At 43.1% G+C, this 22,879-nt stretch overlaps 2 protein-coding genes across 2 annotated transcripts; one reads left to right on the top strand and one right to left on the bottom strand.

Moving 5' to 3' along the window:
• Positions 1–9,272: 9,272 nt before the first annotated feature.
• slc22a17 (solute carrier family 22 member 17) lies at positions 9,273–19,318 on the top strand (the record flags this gene model as incomplete). The annotated part of the gene is made up of 9 exons (XM_079292027.1): positions 9,273–9,749; positions 12,598–12,701; positions 13,725–13,879; positions 13,963–14,128; positions 14,716–14,840; positions 16,027–16,132; positions 16,232–16,455; positions 17,045–17,156; positions 17,332–19,318. 9 exons carry the CDS (start codon positions 9,273–9,275, stop codon positions 17,606–17,608), a joined length of 1,746 nt encoding a protein of 581 aa, XP_079148153.1. The 3' UTR covers positions 17,609–19,318.
• A 449-nt stretch (positions 19,319–19,767) lies between these two features.
• pomp (proteasome maturation protein) lies at positions 19,768–22,268 on the bottom strand. The gene is made up of 6 exons (XM_079292316.1): positions 22,224–22,268; positions 21,800–21,897; positions 21,381–21,441; positions 20,301–20,402; positions 20,080–20,173; positions 19,768–19,993 (listed from the first exon to the last, which is right to left on the bottom strand). Exons 1-6 carry the CDS (start codon positions 22,224–22,226, stop codon positions 19,926–19,928), a joined length of 426 nt encoding a protein of 141 aa, XP_079148442.1. The 5' UTR covers positions 22,227–22,268; the 3' UTR covers positions 19,768–19,925.
• Positions 22,269–22,879: the final 611 nt, after the last annotated feature.

The raw sequence follows: 22,879 nt of genomic DNA, 5'->3' as shown, positions 1-22,879 counted from the left end.
CATTACGAGTCCCGCATTGTTGTACTTAAAGTATCAAAAGTAAAAGTACACAATATGCACCACATTAAGGCCTTTCAGGAGTTAAATTAGGTGATTATTTTTGATTATAACTACCAGGACAATATCATGTGCAGCCTTTATTGCTGGAGTTGGACAAATTGGAGCTAATTAGACCACATAATATGTGTTGTTGGGTTGTTTAATAGCTCAACCTTTATGTTATTTGAGTTCTTAGTTTACTTATCTTACCTGCGTATTGCTTTTATAGCTGTCAGAGTCGTCTTTGTTTGTATATTGTGCATGTGGTTCTTTGCTTCCATTTAAAAAAATAAAAGAACAATTTGAACTTAAAAGGAAAGAAAAAGCTCGTCTTTTTCTGCTTCCGACCCCCTCCAGATGTCTGATTCTAGAGTGTCCTCAGTCATCCAGGAGTGGGCCAGCTCATACTCGGGTCAGGCCCACACCCTGAACCATACCACCCCAACCGGTCATCTGGCTCAGATGGACATGATACAGTACAACCAGTCTCAGGGCCTGGTGAGAGGGGGCAGTGATGACATGATGGGACTGTCCTACCTGCCGTACACTTCTTCTTCCTGTCTCAGCAACAACTCGAGCGCCGGGAGCACTGTCCACCACCAGAGCCACGCCAACACTCAGCAGGTATGTGTGTGTTAATGTGTGTGAGATCGATTTCACATGTGTGGATTATAGATAAATGAGAAAATCATCAAACACCACTCTCATCTCGCCTCCCCTCAACGTAAGCATGCTTGTGTTTCTGACCTCCAGGACTTCTCCTCCTTCCTCCTGCCGACTCTGCGGACCCCGGTAAACAAGAGGAGCATCAGCAAGGACAGCGCAGAGTACCGGCAGCGGCGCGAGAGGAACAACGTCGCTGTGAGGAAGAGCCGGGACAAGGCCCGCAGGAGGATCCTGCTGACCCAGCAGAGGGCCCTGCTGCTGCAGGAGGAAAACCAGAAGCTGCAGATGAGGATAGGGCAGCTGACACAGGAGCTAGACTCTCTCAAACACATCCTGTCACAGCGGCACCTGCAAGGGGCCGAGGAGGGAGCAGCAGGGGCGTCCAGTATCTAGAGCCGCATTTGTATCTGATAGTAGGCGTTAGATTCCTGATAAGTGTCTGTATAGGCCTCAAAAATGCCTCCCTGTTGATTTTTCAACTAAAGAAGTGAGGAAGTAATGCCAGGTGTCAAAGAGCCCAGTTGTAGTTTTGTATTGTAAAATTGTGAGGAGAGAAAGCGTAACACACTGGCAGGCCTATAAACGGCCATTGAGGACACTGAGGTCACGTCTTTTTTCTTCTTCTGGGGTTTATGTCACATTTACATAAAAGCCCTGTAAACTGTGGCTGTTGGTTGCTTTTCTTGTTGGGCTCTCTGTGCTTTTACAGTAGGCTTCATATTATATTCACATTGAGAAGATGACATATTTAATACACACATAAAAATTGCTGTAGTTAATAAAAAAAACATGGGTTTTCAACTTTAAAAGCAACGTCTCATTTTTAGCAGACACGCGAGGTGTTTAGGTGGCTGAAACGACTGTCGCTGGCAGATTTGATCTGATCAGTTGTAACTTGCCATGAGAAGCTATTGCTACATCTGTCTGCAGCTGACTTTTCAATGTTTCCAGCTGACCCTTAAGATGCATATCACTACGACCCGATATGCACGCCTTCAACATGTGGAAAAATCTAAAGCTTGACAGGTTGCTGGTCAATTCTGCTAATAGTCAATTCAGTTCCTGGCAGTGTGGATTAGGCTTTAAAACAGCATTTCAAGATGGTAAATAACAGACAATATGCAGTATCATTTAACTCAATCACCAATTTAAAATTTGAGTATTCATCTTTGGTGTGTGTGGGACGTTCCTCACGTCACGACCTCAGTGTTTCTCAACTAATGGCTCACTAGACCGTTTGAATAATTGAATTTGGCAACTGAATATGAAGTAGGAAGACGTGTGGAGGGTTTGAATGGAGACGTAATTGTATATTCTAAACTGTGAGTGACTGGAGAGTGCACAGAAACCTTAAGCGAGTCTGTGCATATCAAGATTAGTAAGATTGCTCTGTGAGATGGGGGAAGTTGTACCACAGCTCCAGAAATTCTTAATACTGTCCGGAAACAAAAAGACATGAAGGTAAAAACAACATCTTCACATCAATGCATAATCCTCAGAAGAAGACCATTTTGTGCATTGTACAGATTTGTTTTTTCATTGAACAAACATTGCCGACTCATCGACACTTCTTGTCATTGTCAGATATGATTGTAAGTGTTGTTGCCCAACGAGGTTACACAACCAACTGTGGTTTGAAGGGGATTCAATGAAATCTAAGCGTCGCTCTCTGTATATTACTTCTTTTGTCACTAAATGAGCGTGGGATTACTTGAAATAATGTTGCCGCAGTTTTAAATAACGTGTAATCTTGCAGGTTGTCGAACGTGTTTTATGACTTTTATTGTAATGCATTGTTAAAGCAATGCTTTTGTCACATATTTTCTTGAAATAAACAAATAATTACTTGAGCTTTGATGAAACCTCTTTTATATCTGCCAATCCTACACATTTAACATGAATATAACATAGACACGTCAACAAAACATATTCAAATATCCTTTATTTAAACACGTGATTCCTAAAATAGCCTTTACAAGCTTTGATTACAGAGCACTGCAGCTTTAAACAACACATCATTCTCACAGAAACTGGTGTGATATAACCCCAGTGTGCTCATCCTGCATCAGTGAACATGGCATGCACCTGCCACATTATTTACCATAAGTCTACCCACAGAAACGAACGTCGTGCCATGGACCGTTGTGCACCAGCGGTTTCCCTTTGTGGGATGGGCAAGATTTCAACACAGCGGAGGACGGAGATGAGGAGCGCAGAGATAGTATCAGTGTTTCGGGCTGCCAGGGCCTTCCTGTGGCTGTGATGGTACTGAAGGGACATAGAGATAGGAGACACAGAGGAGGGGGCCGGGGCAACATGTCAGGCATTTGTCTTTCCTTTATAAAAAAAAAAAAGAAAAATCTTTGACGAAAACAATCGTTGTAACATTTGGCAAAAATATTTTGAACACGATTAGATGAAAAATAAACAGTATGTGATTCCTTTGCGTCTGGTTCCCAAGATGGAAGATCATACGACGTATTAGTCGTGGTGTGATATTCAAAATAAAGAAAGCACACACTCAGTTCCCTTTCCATGTATAGTTTCTGGATACACAACTGGATACGCCTCTTTTATACAAATGTTTGACCTTTTTACACAATGAAAACGTGTAATTTGTCATCATTATAGTTTCTGACCAAAAGTCAACACTTCCTGGATTTAACTTTAAAGATAAGAGCAATTGGAAATGATTTGAACATCATCTTAGAGCTATACATGTTGTAAAATGATGTTGGTATTCAATTTTCCATCTCACTGAACTGAATTCAAAATAACTACAACACAACTTCAATCAGCATGCACACTGTTAACTGTGCTGTTTGATTAATCCAACTGGAACTAAAACCAATCACATCCAGTCACTGAGTGCTTCATTCGATTTCATTGCACTGTGCAGCTCTGCACAGACAATCAGCTTCTGGAATATTACAAACTACAAACACGACTGCTCAAAAGAACACGCCACACTCTACTTGTGCGAAAAGAAAAGAAAGTTGTCCTTAAATGTAAAATGAGAATGTGTTGGACAGGAAGAGCGATCGTAGTGAGATGTTGGACAGGACATCATGTAAAGACTGGTAGAGTGGCTGCAGATGAAGAGATGATGAGAGACAGGATGCAAAATCAGCCAAATATACACACACATGCAGTTGATCTATGGTAGTGTATGTGTGGGTATTGTATAAATACATGCATGGGACTGGGAAATACCTTGATTAAGACTTTGTTCACTTATACCTGACTAATCCAACACATAATAAATGGAATTGAACAACAGAAATTGAGCTGTAGAAATGTATATATGTATGTATGTATGTATTTATGTGTGTGTGTGTGTGTGTATATATGTTTATGTATGTATGTAATTATGTGTGTGTATATATGTTTATGTATGTATTTATGTGTGTGTATATATGTTTATGTATGTATGTATTTATGTGTGTGTGTATATATGTTTATGTATGTATGTATTTATGTGTGTGTATATGTGTTTATGTATGTATGTATTTATGTGTGTGTGTATATATGTTTATGTATGTATGTATTTATGTGTGTGTGTATATATGTTTATGTATGTATGTATTTATGTGTGTGTATATGTGTTTATGTATGTATGTATTTATGTGTGTGTGTATATATGTTTATGTATGTGGTAATTATGTGTGTGTATATATGTGTATGTATGTATTTATGTGTGTGTATATATGTTTATGTATGTATGTATTAATGTGTGTGTGTGTGTGTGTGTGTGTATATATGTTTATGTATGTATGTATTTATGTGTGTGTGTGTGTGTGTATATATGTTTATGTATGTATTTATGTGTGTGTGTGTGTATATATGTTTATGTATGTATGTATTTATGTGTGTGTGTGGGTGTATATATGTTTATGTATGTATTTATGTGTGTGTGTGTGTGTGTGTATATATGTTTATGTATGTATTTATGTGTGTGTGTGTGTATATATGTTTATGTATGTATGTATTTATGTGTGTGTGTGTGTGTATATATGTTTATGTATGTATTTATGTGTGTGTGTGTGTATATATGTTTATGTATGTATGTATTTATGTGTGTGTGTGTGGGTGTATATATGTTTATGTATGTATGTATGTGTGTGTGTGTGTATATATGTTTATGTATGTATGTATGTGTGTGTGTGTGTGTGTGTATATATGTTTATGTATGTATGTATGTGTGTGTGTGTGTGTGGGTGTATATATGTTTATGTATGTATTTATGTGTGTGTGTGTGTGTGTATATATGTTTATGTATGTATTTATGTGTGTGTGTGTGTATATATGTTTATGTATGTATGTATTTAAGTGTGTGTATATATGTTTATGTATGTATGTATTTAAGTGTGTGTGTGTGTAGATATATATGTTTATGTATGCATGTACATGTATACACGTCTTTTCAATGTTTTTTCTCTGATGTTTATTAATTATAAAGAGCAAAATCAATAAAATAGTAGTCAAGCTAAGGTTCCTTCTAATAGACTGAAGCTAAATGCAAACATTTGAATGAAGTTTCGTGTAATTTAGGTAACGATCTTCTCCTTAACGAACATTTACAAAGCAGAGTGAAAGTGTGACACAGGCTTCTTACACTCATGTGTTGAGCGGTTCACAAGAAGTCCCTGTGTGACCGTGTCTGTTGAAATGTCCCGCAGCGTCGTGTGGAGCAATCTGTGGTCCTAGGACTGCGACATCTCCACAAAGTGAAGAAAGATTGTATTTCACCTAATCCCTAGCATGTTACTCAACAGCAGCAGACCATATGAACTCCACCACAGCCCCAGTGAAGCAGCTTCCATCTCACAGCTCCTGTTCATCAAAGGTGTTGTCATGACTGCAGTTGAGGAGCTTTTTGGACGTTTGAGCAGAGAATAAGTGAATATATCAACACACAAACATCACAATATCTAGTCCAAACATCAACTTTTTAACCTCTATTTCAATACTTTCACACGCCATACATGTTCACAACTAGAGGCAGCCCAGTACAACTCTGTGGTCAGATGCCTGTTTTCTTAATCTTCAAAAATATTTTGGTGAGGGTACAAACATAATCAATAACAGTGAATCCTGCCATGATAGAGAGTCCGCAGTGTAGTACCAGGGACCAAGTGTTTTCCATGGCTTGTTTGACTAATTGAGGGTGATTCATCTACTTAAAAGTGTATCACTTTTCATTTTTATTTTATTGCTGCTCTTTTAAGGATCCAACTTTCTATTACAATAAATCATTTCTCACAAATGTTCATAAGCTGTAAGAAATGGACGTTATCTTGGTATTTGGAGGGTATTTTTTGGAAGTGGCAGCCATCTTGGTCATGCTGTGGGCGTAACACACACAAAACACTGGCATGACAGCAAGACACTAACATTAAATACACACTGTATTTGTGATTTTATGTTAAGTAATCGTATTTTCTTAGACACTGGATGACGCGCAACATTCATATTCACAGCAATGTCTCTGTTGTCCAATACAGCCACAGACTTCCACTATTGGCTGCTGCAACACCAGCGCAACAAACTGCGTCAGTGCCATCAAGTGAAGTTTAGCAGTCATTACCAAACGGTTGGCTGAAACCAATGGTTATGTATTTGGCCATAATACAGGATGTTATTACTGTACATTCTAGGTCCATTAAATCTCTCATTATTTTTCACCTAAAAACAAGGTACTGGTGTACTGGAAGAGGAAAAATAACATAAAAAACTGTAGTGCAGAATTAGAAGCGATGGCTCTGACAAGCCTTATGTAAGAGGGTAGAAGATTAAAAAATATGGCTGAAGCTCAATGAGGGAACAATATTTTCCAAGCAGACAATATGTGACATTTCTTATCTATGACAATGCCATGTTAATCGTTGCATATTCATGAGAGAGAACAAGTGCCTGGACCATGGCGTGTTCTAGACCTGTGTCTCTTGTGGTGACCTGTGAGTTATGGCTCCACCATGCGGCAGAAAACTACACAGTAGGCCTTCTGTAGAGATATTTATTTAAAAAACAGATGTCTCACTCTACCCGTTAATCGGTGTTCTTCTTCTGCTGTCCAAATACCAACACTTTGTTTGCTGTATATTATTTGATGCCTGCAAAATGTCTGCCTTACTGATGATGATGATGACACATTTATTGTTGAAGCATTAGAAAACATCAAATTTTCCATCATCATACGTACATTTGTTTTTCAAGTATCAAAGAATCAACATGGCATGATTATAGACAGATAGATATATATATATATACTTTATAATTTGTATGTTACAGCAGCAAAGATACACTTCAGCAAACGAAGTAACAGAGTACAACTATTCAGTATGAAAAATGCACAATATATACAATAAAATAACAGAGTAGAACATATTAAATATAAGAATATAAGAAAAGAAAATAACAAAAATACACAGTATATACAATGAAATAGAATAGTGTTAAATTAACTAACTAGGTAAAAAACAGGAGTGCAAAGATCAACCAACAGCAAACAACAACAGTGTAGCGGTGTGTCGTCATGTGAAGGATGATCTGGCCAGAGGTGATTTATTATAAACAGCAGAGGGCAGGAATGTTCTCCTGTATCTGTCCTTGTGACAGCGGAGCTGGATCAGTCTGTTGGAGAAAGTGCTCCGCTGTCCCTGCAGTAGGTGGTGGAGAGGGTGGTCCAATATGGATAATCATTTCCTCCTCTCCACCACCTTATATAGATCATAATGCAAGCAATTAGTAGCTTGGTGCAAATCAAGTTATAGCAAGACCTAAAGAATGAGTCTGGTGTACTCTCAGTTATCCTCTCTCAATAATAATATCTGCAACATCTAATGTCATGGTTAACATTAACAATGATTGTTATACAATAATATAAACGAAAATGATCAATGCAGGCCAAACAAACAGTCAATAAATAAATGAACAATGTATAGCCGAGTGACGTATCACCTCATCATACACGACCTCTGACAGCAGTGAGCCGAGGATGACGTCGTCTGACGATGTTACCCGACTTGTAACGAAGTGTACCGCCACCGGCGGAGCTGCTCGTCTCTATAAACAGGCTTCTCCCGATGCAGCCTTCCACCCGCTCTTTGTCCGCGACCGGCTGACTGACGACGCGTTTCCCTTTAAGGTGATGTCGGACACAATTATACCTCATTTAATCATTCTGTGTAATGTCGGTCGAAACCAGAAACCAGGACTAAACCGGTAACGTTAAAAAAAAACTGGTAGGAGAGGAGTCGAGCATCACCTCATCTCCAAGTGGCTAACAGGAGTCCAGTGTCCTTGCTCGTGTCAACCGCAGCTCTGGTGTCTCTCAGAGGCTGCAGCACGTCTCCGGGACAGACATGACTTTTCATTGAACCGACGGAGCCGAGGAGACGCGGTGAACGCGGCGAGACTGCGCTCTACTCCTTTGTCTCCCCGCTCGCGCCGCAATGCTTTGGATGTTTTGGAAAAGACAACGGGCTGTAGCATTCCGCCGAACAGTGGACAACATTTTATAAAAGGGTGAGTAACAGTATGCGTCTGTTTTCAATGCCAGACGGACGTTTTAACAGCCGCTGTGTGTTGGACCAATCTACCGGGGGGGGGGGGGGCAGGGCAGGTGTGAGTCTCGTCAGTCCGGTACGACCCGTCTGGCCCAGCTGCTTCATACATTGTAATGTTATTCTCCTCACACTCTCTCTCTTTTGTATTGTGTCAGTACTTCCAAAGAGGCCAGTCGGCCCCTGTGTGTTACATTCCCTTCACGTCTCCCCCCCCCCCCCCCCTCCCCCTCGTGTAAAAGCTCTTATGTAACCCTGTGGGATTCCTTTATCCCCCCCCCCCCCCCCCCCCCCCCCCCCGGCCCCCGTGCAAAGAAAACACGACCACACTGGCTGTGAGAGGAGCTCCATGTGCACCGACAGAGGAGGAGGCTGAGCAAAGCACAGGTTGTTCACATTCAGGCCCCCGACCGGGAAACACGCAGAGAGCCGCCTGTAACACAGAGCGGGAAGGGCCCCCTCTTTTACTTATTTTTTCTGTCTCCACTTAAAGGCAGCTTGACTGGACACTCTATTCTCTGTGTAACAACTGGGATCTTTACAAATACAGCTTTGTTTTAGGCCTGTAACCAACCAGTGGTGGTTTTATAAACAGCATTAAAAGCAGTAATTCATTTTCTTCTTTATTGATTGATTATCTGACCTATAAAATGTCAGATTTCAGCTCTCTTTCTCTCGTTTGATTTGCATCACATTCTCTAGTACACAGGTACGGTCTCCTGACCCGACAGTAGTTTGACTCTCTGTGGGTGGACAGGATTGGTTTATGTAAATAATCACAGCGGGCGTTACCAGGTGAACACACATGAGTGACGAAAGTCAAAATGTGTCATGTGATGCCATTATGTTTGTGTAATATAATGTCAGTCCCGTGTTGGGTGTTCAAACTATACAATAATTATGTGTACTTATTTTCTTCCACAGAGCTCTCCCACGTCTCTCCCCCTCTGCCTGGGGGACCAACCATCACAACAATCCCCCCCCCCCCCCCCTCCTTATCTAATGATGACATCCCCGGACTCTCCCCCTCTGGTCTCCCCTTCCCCGTGTCCCGCTCCCCCTCCGTCCCTCCCCTCCTCCCCGGTTCCCTCCTCCCCGGCCCCTTCCTCCTCCTCGCTCCCCGCCCCGCCCTCGCTGCCTCCCACGGGGGAGGTCATGGTGCTGGCTCTGGGCCGGAAGAAGCAGAGGGTCCTGATTGCTCTCTCCATCCTGCCCAGCCTCTTCCTGGCCTTTCTGCTCTCCTCCGACCCCCTCATCACCCTGTCGCAGCCCCACCACTGCCACCTGCCGGGGCCCCTGCCGTCCCCCGAAGTGCTGAACGCCTCCCTGCCCTGGCAGAAGGGGGAGAGGCCCGGGGACGGCGGGGGCCTGTCCCAATGTAAGCAGTATGTCAACGGCAGCCAGTCTGCGGTGGTGGACTGCGAGGCCGGCTGGGACTACAACGTCACGGAAGGGCTGAGGAACAACATCGTCACTGAGGTACAGCTCCGGCCTGGGATCCTCCTTAATCATGGTCCTGGCCTAGTTCATTGTTTGGGCTTTCTGTGGGAGGGCTACTTTAAAAAAAAATTTAATTTAATTTTTTTTTTTTTTTTGTTTGTTTATGTCTCGATTTAGGGCCTTGAAATGCTGAAACAGTTGTTCCATTTTTATCCCCCATTTATCCAGAGGAGGATCTTGCTGAGCATGCAGCCTCCCTTTTTGCAACCCCTTGCTAAACTTTATCTGCACATAATTTCAACCTATAAATTGGCACTATAAAAAGGTCTTCTCCTGGTGGCTTGTGGAGCCGTGGATCGTGCGAGTTTATAATGCATCGTAGCATTTAATTGACTTGCTTTTTCAGTTCAATGTTGTTATGCTTGTGTGGCGACAGGAGTCGTTGTGAAAACACCTTTCTGTTGGTGCATTCAAGAAAATTCCAAACGTCAGAGATTCAGAAGAGCCCTGATAACATTTTCCTCCAGTTTGTTGCAGGTGCTGAATGTGCGTCGTACCTTTTTGTTTGGGGTAGTCATATGAGAATGATGTCACTGAGATTAATCCCAGGACAGTCTGATGCTGTATACACAGCCCCGCTAAGCCACAGCGTCACACATGAGAAAGAACAACAATCACAGATCTGTTCATTTTCGGGTGATAGTGTCTCTCGTGCACTCAGACTGTGTCTTCATGTGGTGGGAGCAGGAAGTGAGCTTCCCAGACCTCTGAGGTCTGCTCCTCATCTCTGCTACGGGCAGGAAGCTTACGTCCACCGCTACTAGCGTAACACGCCCAAATCTCCGACTGAACCTTCGGTGGTCGAGTGGCATTGTGGGTAACTTAGGCACCAGGTTTTGAGGAGGAAGAACACAATATGTCTGAGTCAGATGAATCAATTCTGATAGTTAAAGAAAGTATCCGGCAGTTCTCTTTTTAGGTCTTTCATCAGACCAGCGTCACTGTAAACGTGTCACTAAGGATCACAGCCAGATGACCATTGAGATAGAGGGAGACAGTGCACTTAAATTAATGGACATCAAGGTAAACATGTCTTCATCTAAAAGGTCTAAAAGCAATTTTTTACTTCATGGGATAAAACATAAACAAACGTAGGAATGTCTCACCAGTGGGCACTTTAGTAACTGTTTACGCAACAGGGATTGGAGAACTTCAATCATTCATTTTGTGTCTCTGCTCTCAGGATCTGAACTACTTTAACCGTTCCACTATAACTTGCTCCTTATCTAATCAGCACACAGGCAGGCTGACGATAGGCTGAAGTGGAACAGTGAGTGTTTTGTCACTTATGATATTATCTCGCCTTCAAATCAGACACTCAAAAAACACCACAAATATCGACAGGTTTGAAAAATAACCTCGTATCAACAATTTCAGGTGGTTTCTTCGCCTCTTAAACGCTCATCACTACACAATTAATTACACAAAATGAAACATGCATTTCCTCTCGGAGCTGGATTTCACAGTAAAAACGTCAACTTGTTCTCGTGAACGGTCTTTTAACAGAGCGGAGCCAGCGGCTCACACTTCTTTCCACTCAGGCCGGTCACTCTGTGGCCTGTGTGTCTGCTTTCATTCCTGGTGTCCGCTGATGTGGGAGCCACACCCAGCCCTCCGGTCCGTGGCATTAGGGCGGCCTGAAAACATCTGTAACCTTCCTCTGATCTAAAAACATCTCTTGTCTTGTGTCTGACTGACAAAATCGAGTGCAAGTTACAACAAAATATGATTTATTGTCTGCGGCGTCAATCCCACAGCAGCAGCAGCAGTGAGGCTGAGTTTCAGTCAGAAATGTGAAAGGAGGAAATGGTTTCGGGTCTCGGGCCGTTCCAAAGGAACATACCTGATTGGTGCGTGAGCCTCATTCCAAAAACCAGTCTGGGGAGTTTACGAAGCCGCTTGTTTGCCTCCTGTTGTCCAAAGCGTTCCACCCGTATGAGCAGTCTGGTGTTTGCTATGTTGCCCTTTTACCCGGCTGGTGTGCTTTGTTGTGTCTCTGTGCCTCAGCGGTAGGACGGCTGATATTATGTGACAGGCTTTAATGTTTCTGTGCGAGGGCTTTAATTATGTAAGGCCTTTTTTTTTTTTTACCAGCGGCCCTCTGCTCTCCCTCTCTGGATCATTAAAATCCTTTTTGCGTTCAGCAGACAGCGACATTAGCAGAGCTCAGCTGTAAATGCAAATCAGTGGGTCGGCTTAATGTGATTAAAACTCTGATCTGAGAGCAGATATCTGTGTTTCTTTTCAAAACACATTTGCTAACTTTCCATGTGGCCACACTATAATGTACAATAACAGTGTGATTACATCCAAGAAGGACCAGAAACGGATTTCTTTCACCATCTAAGTAATTGAGTAATAATTTGGTCTATGAATAAATGAAACTGGTGAAAAAAACAAAATGAATTTGATCTACAAAAAGCTTTTCATTTACAGAAAACCAATCACAGACATCTCTGGTAATCAGTTGATGAATTGAAGGCCCAGTTGGTGGTTTTCAAAGCATTCGATGTATTTGGGCGTTTGGACCTCACCGTGCACTCTTTTCTCTTCACCTTTATTTGACAAATCGATTAAACCAATAATAGTTGTCAGAATAATTCATAACAACAATAGTTTTTAGTTGCAGTCCTGTTTGGGCACCGGGGTCGAAAAGTTAGTGTGATGTTAATGAAACATTATTCCAGTGTGCACATCTGGATGTTATTGGTTGAGTGTTCCCATTGTGCCTTGTGTTCACCAGCCTGTCGGGGCCTTCTGCTCTCCTGTTGCTCCATATGATAACTCACCGATCTGTCTCTCTCCCTCCCGGCTCTGTGCTGTCCAGTGGGATCTGGTGTGTGGTCAGTACTGGCTGGTCCCCGTGGAGGAGGTGTGTTTCATCCTGGGCGTCCTGACTGGCTGTCTCAGCGTGGGCTTTGCCTCTGACAGGTAATACACACACACACACACACACACACAGTCACGCTCACACTCTTGCAGTCATCTGTAGAAAAAACATGCAAGGCAAGGAGAAGTTCTGTTAAAAGGTTACTCTGGGTCGATTTGGAAAGCGTGTTCCTCAATCTTTCATCTCTTGTTCTTTATGTTGCAGATTCACTACCTCACGACCAAAATACACACAGACACGAACACTTACGCACACAAAATACAATATTCAGACAGTAGATGGTGAAAGAATGTATTAGAACAACCACTTCTCTACACATCAGTGTCTGGGCTGCTGTAGAAACATGGTGGTGCAACTGTGATGAGGATCGGGGGGGGGGGGGGTGATGCCAGTTTAATCGGCTAACAGCCTTCATTCATTTGCTGACCAATTGAGCGTAGCATCTGTTTAAGACGAGTGGATGAATGCTGCCTCCTGGGGAACGCGGGAGAAAAGGGAACAGGGCTCATCCGCCGGTTGGAAACAAAAGTGCTGCTCTGGCGTTCTGCTGGAAAGTGTCTAATCATCACATTTAGTGATCAGCTGTGCTCCACACTTCAGCTGATTTTTTCGTTCTCTATTTCTTTCTTTGTGAAAGTTTTAATACATGCAGGTGATATCATTTGATCTAGCTGCCACTTTGTCTGATTTATTTGTGAATTCCATGAAACTATGAATGTGGTAACAGTGTTAATGGTTCTCTATTGTATCTTATCGCTTCTATTCACAGCGGACCGTTGTCCTATTTTCTGTTCCCAACCCTCTTGCTGTTAATATTTAAATATTTAATATTTAAACATGTGAAACCGGTTTCAGCATTTACTTCATCATCTATTGCTGTTGTTGGTTTTTATCTCGATTTGATTTTCTTTTCGATGATAAAATGACTGAAAATACTTTTAGAATAGTGAATCAACAATATCCCATTTGTATTTATCAATAACTTGTAGTCATTGTTTTTTTGCTGTCATAATACAAGTGTAGTGTGTCGTTCGGTAACGTTGCATGTCTCTGTTTCCCTGCAGACTGGGCCGGTCCAAGACCCTGCTGACCTCCCTGACCCTGTCGGTGGTGTTCGGGGTGTTGGTGTGCGTCTCTCCGTACCCCTCCATCTTCATCGTCATGCGCTTCTGTTTGGCGGCAGCCAGCGGTGGCGTCTACCTCACGCTGTACATCACTCGTGAGTATTTCAAACGTCTGAAGGGACGCACCGCGTTCGATTCGAGTGGAAAGATCCTTTGACGTCGTGTTTTGACTCGGCAGGTCTGGAGCTGTGTGAGCCCTCTCTGAGGCTGGTGGTGACCATGCTGGCCGGGCTGACGACCGTAGCCGGAGAACTACTCCTACTGGCCGTCGCCCTGGGCTGCCAGTCCTGGAGGGGCCTGCTGGGAGCCGGCGCCGCCCCACTGACACTTTTCCTTTGTTATGGGTATGAGTGTGTGTGTGTTTGGTTGCACGTCCTCATTTGTTTCTAAGCCTCCGGTGATTCTCTTATTACATATTCAGCTCTATGGTTTTGATTCCCCACATTGTCTTTTCAGGTTTAGATATTCTTGTTGTCTGTGTGTCCGTACTGTCTCAAGTATGTACGTTTGTTTTATTTTCCTGTGAAACTGCAGTGACAAGAGAGTGAAGGGAGCCGATAGTCTTTTGATAAAGTGCCGTGATGCCAACTGACTTGCTGAAAGCTTTCTTGGATCGTATCGATTCCAATCCCCTCGTCACACTGAGCCTTTGAGTTCATGTCAGAATGCATCAGGACCACTTGGTTCCGGGTCCCCAGTCCCTCTTAAGGCCTCTGTTAGAAGATAAGCCGTCGGGTTCAAAACCAAATTAACAGAGATTAAAGTTTGATGGATAGCAATGCATTGCGGTTTTGTAAGCAAAGCTGGATTAAGCAGTAAGGAATTCTTTGTGACGCACGTGTGTTATTTTCCAAATGTGTGTTTTGGTGCTCGGTAAAGGTCGGCAAAGATCAAGAGAGTGAGCCCGACTTGTGTTTGGTCTCCTCTGCAGCATTCCCGGGGTGTTTCCAGAGTCTCCTCGCTGGCTCCTCCTGTCGGAGAGATCAGCGGACATGAACTCCTTCACTGAGAGAAGAAACTCCAACAGAGATATGAGGGACGACGAGAGCTTCACAGGTGTGTGTGTGTGTGTGTGTGTGTGTGGGGAGTTTAGATTCTGATGGGGCTTTCACACCAAACCGGGTTGCTTCGGTTACTGTGCCGACTTTGTGTACTTTCTCAGGTAATTAAGTCCCTTAAAAAGTGTGCGACAGCGGTCACACAGTTATACAACCTGAATCATTGTTGAGACGCCTCATGCACGCGTCCGTGCACTCCCCGACGTTCGCACCTGTTAAATGGCAACTTGCAAAAGGGTACAGTCCTGTCTCTCCCTGTTGCTCATTATTCATAACGTGCAGTCGCTTTGCATTCTAATAACAGCTATTAATTCATATAGTCAGTTACTCAAAGATGTACACATCCGTGTACTTGTGGGAACCAAATCAGAACTAAAATGCAACAATGTATCATATCTTTTCCTTGATCCGGACCAGATGAACCCAACTACAGGTGTGAATGCGCCCTCATCCTCTCACACTGAGAGCAGCTCACCTTTCCTGCATCCCTGTCGCGTTGAATGGATGTTCAGTTCATGAAGGCGACATTATTTACGAGTTACTCAGCACATTTCAAAACACGAGTACCTATCTGACACCACTGCCAAGAGTAGGTAATGATGCTGAATTAAAGTTCATGATTTATTGAAGACGCATGGCATCATGATAAAGTGTGATGACCTGCAGCTACGAACAGTTCTCCCAGGTAGTGACATCGTTTGCTCCCTTAAGTTAGAGTTGTTGACGTTGGCTTTACATCCTCTGTTTTTGAGGGTTCCATAGATCTCACCGCTATGTGTGTAAAAATACAATTGCAAAATGAACTATTCTTTTCTTCAAATGTGTGTTTTGCTTTTATTAAAATCTGTTACGGATACTTTAACAGAGTTATATACTGACGACATATACATCGACAAAAACATAAATAAACCACTAAATGGCTAAAATACAAAGTGGTAAGGTTTGTATATAGTGTTATGAATAATGTATTGCTTATATACTGTTAATAAATGCTAGATTGGGAATCAATTTGTATTTAGCCTGGTGCAGCCAGAGTATCAAACAACCTCCATTTGATTAAAGGTATTTGCGACAGCATTGCTTTAACTCGAGTCCTCATGTGAATACCGTTGACAGTGTTCTATTGTAAAGAGAATCCGGTCTTCATCCTCTGTGTTGTCTTTTGTCCCGTTCGTCCGCTGCAGAGCTGGATTCAGAGCCGGCCCCCTCCTCACGCCCCCGCCTGTCCTACCCTGAGCTCTTCCACAGCAGGAACATCTGGAAGAACATGTGTGTGCTGGGCTTCACCTCGTAAGTCCTCCCACACTCCCGACACACTCTTGTTGCTGCTGCGGTCTCGTATTTCGTCCTCCGTGCTCGATCTTTGTGTTTTCGTCCTTCCTCCTTCAGATTCATCTCTCACGGCATCAGTCACTGTTACAGCTCTTTCCGAGGTGACGTCAGAGGCACGGCCCCGAGCTTCTATTGGACGTACCTGCTGTCTGTGTGCGCAGGGGGCGGGGCCTGGCTGTTGCTCTGGGCGACCGTAGACAGGTGCGGCCGCCGTGGCATCCTGCTCCTCTCCATGACGATGACGGGGCTGGCCTCTCTGATCCTCCTGGGACTCATGGAGTGTAAGCAGGCTTTAGCGGCAGGAGATTCTTCTCCTCAAGTCTATCTAGAGTCCGATGAAGAGAGCTGGTTGTAGTCTTTGACAACAAGGGACACAGTCACCCTCCATCTCCCCTAGAGACGTTAAGTGAGCCTCGTATGTATTAGCCTTCCTCAAATCCTGACTGGAATGAAAGTGAAAGTTAGTTTACTTGATGCTAAGCTCGGCTTTGTGTTCATATTAGGTCATCTATACAGCACTGACGTCCTGTTGGGCTCGTGCTTCATGCAAACCGGTCCGCTCTGTTCATGGAAAAAACACATTCCAGGTGCCCTTTGTCTTTCCAGAGCAGGTTGTACAAACACACTCACAGTTGTGTAGGTGTCAGTCGCCCCCTTGTGGATGAAAACGAGAATGACATTCAGTTGATGTAGGACACTGCAGCGGCAGCAAAGTCAAAACGGTGTCAGGTGCTGTGCTTTAATCATGCAACACAGGCTGAGGGATATGAATATTTAGAGTTCTACATTAGAAATCAGTTCATATCAACATGATATATCACCAGAAACGGACAAACTTCATCAAGCTTGTTCTTCCTCCTCCTCCTTTAGACCTGAGTGAGACGGCCATCACTGTGTTCTCAGCGCTGGGTCTTTTCTCCTCCCAGGCCACCGCCTCCCTCTGCATCCTCTTCACCGCAGAGATCATGCCCACCGTCATCAGGTAACGCTGACACAGCGACGCGGATGTTAAAGGTCACAGAAGCCTTACTTTATTTAGTTTAGTGAAAATATGGTGATGTTGTGATAAACAGCTAGCCTAGCATTTTCCAAAGGTAAAAACATGTTTCGACTTTTGTTTCGTTTGGACAAATCTGAAATTGTGTGTGTGTCTGCAGGGGCACCGCCGTGGGCTCCGTGCTGGCCCTGGGCTGCGTGGGCCGCCTCACCTCCCCGCTCATGGACCTGAGGAACCACTACGGCTACTTCCTGCACCACGTGGTCTACTCCTCTCTGGTCCTGCTGGCCGTGCTGTCCATCCTCCTGCTGCCCGAGAGCAAGAGGAAGCCGCTGCCCCAGACGCTGGCCGACGGGGAGCAGTACAGGCGCCCCCCGCTGGGCAGGAGGAGGCGGGACAATGTGCCGCTGCTGGCCACACCCAACCCAGAGACCTAAAAAAAAAAAAAAAAGAAAGACTCCCGAAAGAGTGAGATGGACTCTGCTCAAATCACCCACTTTTGCAGCCAGAACATTCACATCCATCGTGTTCATGCAGAGGAGGAGGAAGGCCGAGCAGACGACTGTGGACCATGAAGGATGGCGATGAACGTGATCAGACGGCGTTAGCTTCTTAACATATCATCCTTCAGTCATTCCAAACGCAGGCAGGCTGGGTCGAGCTTCCATTTCTCGTCACCATCCTCTGTTTCCTGCCACTGAGATGTGTGTTAACATGCTCACAGATGCATGTGGGGAAGTCTTCATCATCGTCATCTCCTCCTGACCAGACGGCAGGTGATCCCCCCCCCCCCCCCCCCCCCGTCATGTGACACACCAGCATACTGCTGCACGCTGTCCCACCCCCTCCACGCGTCTGTATGTTAGCCGCTTACAACTCCAGACCGGTGGCTCCGAGAGTAGTTGCAAATTATGCCAAGCGTTTGTCTTAACCTGCATAGAGCGGTTGTTGTTCTTGTCGTGTTTGCCGTGTACGACAACACTAGACGTGCAAAATCAAAGCAATGTCAGCTTTGTATACTTTTCCGTGACACTCGTGGTAAAAGTCTCCCGTGTGGACCACAGTCCTCGAACGTTGTACGACTCGATGGCGTGTGGGTGCCGTGTAAATACTCAAGCGTCGGCTTCTTTAACTTCTGGCCGCTGGAAACTGTTCAGTGCAGCGGTGCAGAGCTCTGTCAAACATTCTTATTCAAGACGACGGTGGTTCATTTGAGCCAAATCTTACAATGTAAGAGTTTTAGGAGCGTGAATCAACTGATATCAATATTGGGATCAGAAGCTAAAAACAAAACAAATACAAAGGTGTCCATGTTCAAACTGTATAAATCCAGTAAATGAATCTGGCCTGGAGCCAGCAATATTTATGTCTTATTTATGTTGTTATTAAGCATAATCGATAAAGTATCCAGAGGCCTATCATAGTATTAAGCTGAATATTGTTGAACAGGATTGCGATCAATCCGACTCTCTGATCCAGCAGTGAAGCTGTAAACTGTCACATGTCTGAAGGACTATTCTAATGCCTCTCCAGATGACCAGTCTCAGATGTAAGAGAACAGACGGCTACGAACAAACTACAGAACTTTAAATGGTGACTTGTGTAAACCAGGCGCATCATTTACATTTTTTCCTCAGCACTTAAATGTGGAAGTTTTGAAAGAGGTTTGTCATGTCATCTGAATGTTTATCGATGCTGGAGAACGGGCCCGGTGATTGTGCTCCCCGAGGTTTCAGTGGGAGCTGAAGAGGGCCTCAGAAGCTCCAAACGAACCCCCAAATCCTCGACCGCGCACCAAAGGATGTGCTTCTTCTTCATGGCTTTTTTATTTTGCGCTGGCTGATGCCTTATTGCATTATGGTTAAATCTCGACTGAGAATTACCAAAGCATGGCGGTTTCAGTGCTTCAAAAAAACCCATCCCGGTGTGTTTTGACGGGTGCGTCGTGCTTAGAGGAAGCGGGACGTGTTTCATTTGGACTCTGGCGTCGAGGAGGAAGGATGCTCACTTTAGCTTCGTCCTGCGTTAGTAGTTTATTCACTCTGTATGTTGCACTCAACCAGTCCTAACAAACATACACCGATACTTATCACTAGTAGTATTATGTCTGACAACACTGAGCTGTTCAATGAGTATGATGCAGTTAACTATATAGCCTGATTTAATGTCAAATAAAACTGGTTAAATTAACGAGACGTGGGCTTTTTTTTTGTATGAATCATGTGAGCTGATGGTTTAGATTTTAAGACTGATGTCTGTATTTACTGTGTATTTGTGATGTAATATCAATATTTGACTGGTATTTATGATCTAGTATAAATGTTTTATGCATCACAATAACTATTTTTCACACATTAGATTAGTTCTGTAAAGTGGAACTAATCACAACAGCTACAGTGTAGCATGAAAACAAAGCTATTCAAATGACTTGATTCATCTTCACAGATAACCCCAACCTGTGAAGAATAGCAGTTGTATGACGATTTAACACATCTCATAGACCTCAACACTTTTGGCTGTACCACACAATTTCAGATCATTTGATGACTTTCGTATTGCAAGTTAAATCATTTGTCAAATGAACCAGCTTGTAGAGGAAGGTTATGACGTTTATTAGAAATACCAACTGGATTGGAATCATACAAAAACAGCACTGAGTGACTGTTTCAACACAGCAGATAAACAAATGTATGCAGACAAATAATGAACCTAAATCTACGTGTGTAGCTGTGCGTTATGCACGTCCATCTTTCTTCACAACAGTCCCAGTCTGTATTCTACCATCATGTGCGGCTCGCCCATCATCTCACTCTGGGCTGGATCTGCAGAATAAGATCAGGTGGTTAGACGTCATATTCAGACAAGTTGTGCGAACGGTTGTGTGACTGTGAAGGGGGGATGTTCTCACCGTTGAGGATGTCCTCAAAGCCGACGGACTCGTCGTTGCCTCGCAGAATGTCCAGAGCCAGGTTTGAACTCTGTAAGAACGGCAGGCGCTGGATCTGGAAGGAGGAGGGAGTAACGGAGAGAGAGAGAGAAGGGTGACTTAAAAAAAATGAACAGGGAGAGGAGCCAAAGGAGGAACTGGGGAGGTGGATTACTGGGACGCGCAGCTCGTGTGTGTGTTACCTGTCTAGCTGCCCTGTACTCCATCTGCAGTTTCAGCGGAGCATGAAGGCCCTGGATGTCTCTGAGTGTAGAGAAGTTCATCTTGTCCTGGTTTGGCTGGAACTGCACACCACAGAAACGCACAAATATATTGAAAGAAAGACACATTTCCACCATTAGACTTCCCCTTGTTCTTACTGATACTGATCTGCTTGTTACCGGTACTAATGAAACAAGGCTATCTGTTGTGTAGTTACGATCAAAGATATTCGGGCCCTGATCAGACCCATTTTAGGAGCGCCCTGACAGACTCGGGTTGAAAAACAACAACATTCAACTATATATTGAGTTTTTTTATACATATTTTTTTAATAAAGGGAGCAGCTGTGTTGTTATAAGTTATTTTGAAGCTGCTAGTCCCACTACCACACCGTAACAAATGTTTCTTTACTGTCGGGAGAGGACCGAGGCTCTCAACTCTAAATATATCTTTATATATTAATAATAATAATACTAATATACTCCTCCCTGTAGGAATGGTCTCAGATTTACATTTGTTGTTGGCATTGACATGGTATAGTCAACAAAGGGGAGTTATTCAAACATTTCGGCTGTTGCCGTTCAATAAAGACAATTAGTTTACATCAGAATAACGAAGCAATGTTGATTCTTTTTTTAATTAATTGTCTTTTTTTCCCCCTCACAAAATAATCAAAAAGAACCGATAAGAGTATTGATAATGAACAGAACCGATAATCAGTAACGATAGCAGTACTAGTATTGATAAATTCCTAACAATACTCATCTCTAGTGTTGGTTGATGTCAGTGCCATCTTGTTAGGTCGGGAAAACAGGGAATTGAAGAACATATAAAATAGCACTGCTACTGAATTAGACGTTCACGTTGGCCTAGCTGGCACACTGGCAACGCTGACACCTAAATGTAACGAGCCATCCATAGTGTTACGAGGTCCACCCGAGCTTACACCCACTACAACAAGTCAAAAATGACCACAGTGTGCAGTTTTTAATGACTCTGTACACAACCACACAGTCCTGGTCTAATCTAAACCTCTCACAATTCAGATTACTGGTACTCACATTTCTCTCTGACAGCTCCAGCGGGTGGCTTGGAAGAAGCTCATTTTTTACGCTGGTAAAGCTGTGGAGCAAAAGAAACAAATCGAAGAATAAAATCAGCTTTATGTACATAATACAATACATGTATACATCTATAATATAAAAAATATAACCTGACCAACAATGAATTTATGAAACTTATAACTATATAGGCACGGCTATAAATATCAAGAAAAGTGATTAGGAGGATATGTTACAATAGAAAATCTTCGATCTGTGTGACAAACTGGAACGTTAATGTTTCTAGATTCTCAACATCGATACGAACACAAAATACTAGATGCAATGGATAACCGGGTACAAAGGGCCCACAAGTATGGTGTTTTATATTTGTTAAAAGCATACACACACTGACGGATAAAATGATAACAGTGTCTCACCCGCTCCGCAAAGTGTCCTGCACTCCATAAGCGCCCTGCGGACACAAGCCTGCCACAGGTACACTGTCTTTCAGCTGAGAGCGAAGTCCTCGAGTGTTCTGTAACAAACAAACAAAGATGCACATTCACCGTTAACAACTGTTAATATTAAGCTCACATACCTCATTTACAAATATCAAAAGATAAAATCGTCTTCGGGCAGTTTAAGGAGCCGCATAGCTCAGCGCTAGCTAGCATTAGCTTGAGTGACTAATCAAATTCACCGCAATGTTGCGAGATTTCAAGAGGATCCAGTGACACGTGACAAAGATGCGAGGAGTTGGAACAAATATGTGTATAACTATGAAAACAATATCATGGTCATCGATATGGTTACGATAGAATACATTATATTGTATGAGATGAGATTAGACTGCAACAATACCATTTTGATTCCGTCTCTTCTACTTTCTTTTCGAAACACTTGAATATCCGGTTGTGTCGCGTTTTCATTGCGTCACATCCTGTAGAAGCCGGTGTTTGCTATTTAAAAGCTCGTTGTATTATGCACCCGTGCACTGCATAGCCGATTTGTTTTTATTTTTGATGTGTAACCGTTCCAGTATACTTTAACACAACTGGAAAGTAAATATCAATCCTATATTCATGGATCATTCATGGATCGCGAATAATATTGAATGTTTGTACATATTGTACTTTGTATAACGCTGTAAAGGGCAAGGGGGTATAGCTCAGTGTTAGAGTGTTGACTGCAGATCAAGAGGTCTCCGGTTCGAATCCCGGTGCTTTTCCTTACTAGCCGTAGTTATAATCCTTTGTAAATAAAGATCTGATTAACTGTTCTACACACTTTACAAAACTGTTAATGCTTCATACAATATTTGTAGATTGACTCATACATGATATATTTTAATAGAAACATTTAAAATTTTTGGAAAATTGTGAAATTGTTTCACAGTAGATTTGATATGTTTGTCTGCAAACTGGATATGACTAATTTAATCCGCAAACATGTGGTTTGCAAATGTCTACATTTTCTGTCATCACAGGAAGCCACACACACATCACCATAAGATAATC

This window comes from Melanostigma gelatinosum (genome assembly GCF_949748355.1).
Source record: "Melanostigma gelatinosum genome assembly, chromosome: 20".
Taxonomy (NCBI): Eukaryota; Metazoa; Chordata; class Actinopteri; order Perciformes; family Zoarcidae; genus Melanostigma; species Melanostigma gelatinosum.
Note: the sequence above shows the minus strand (reverse complement) of the source record. Positions and strands in the feature narration are given on the sequence as shown.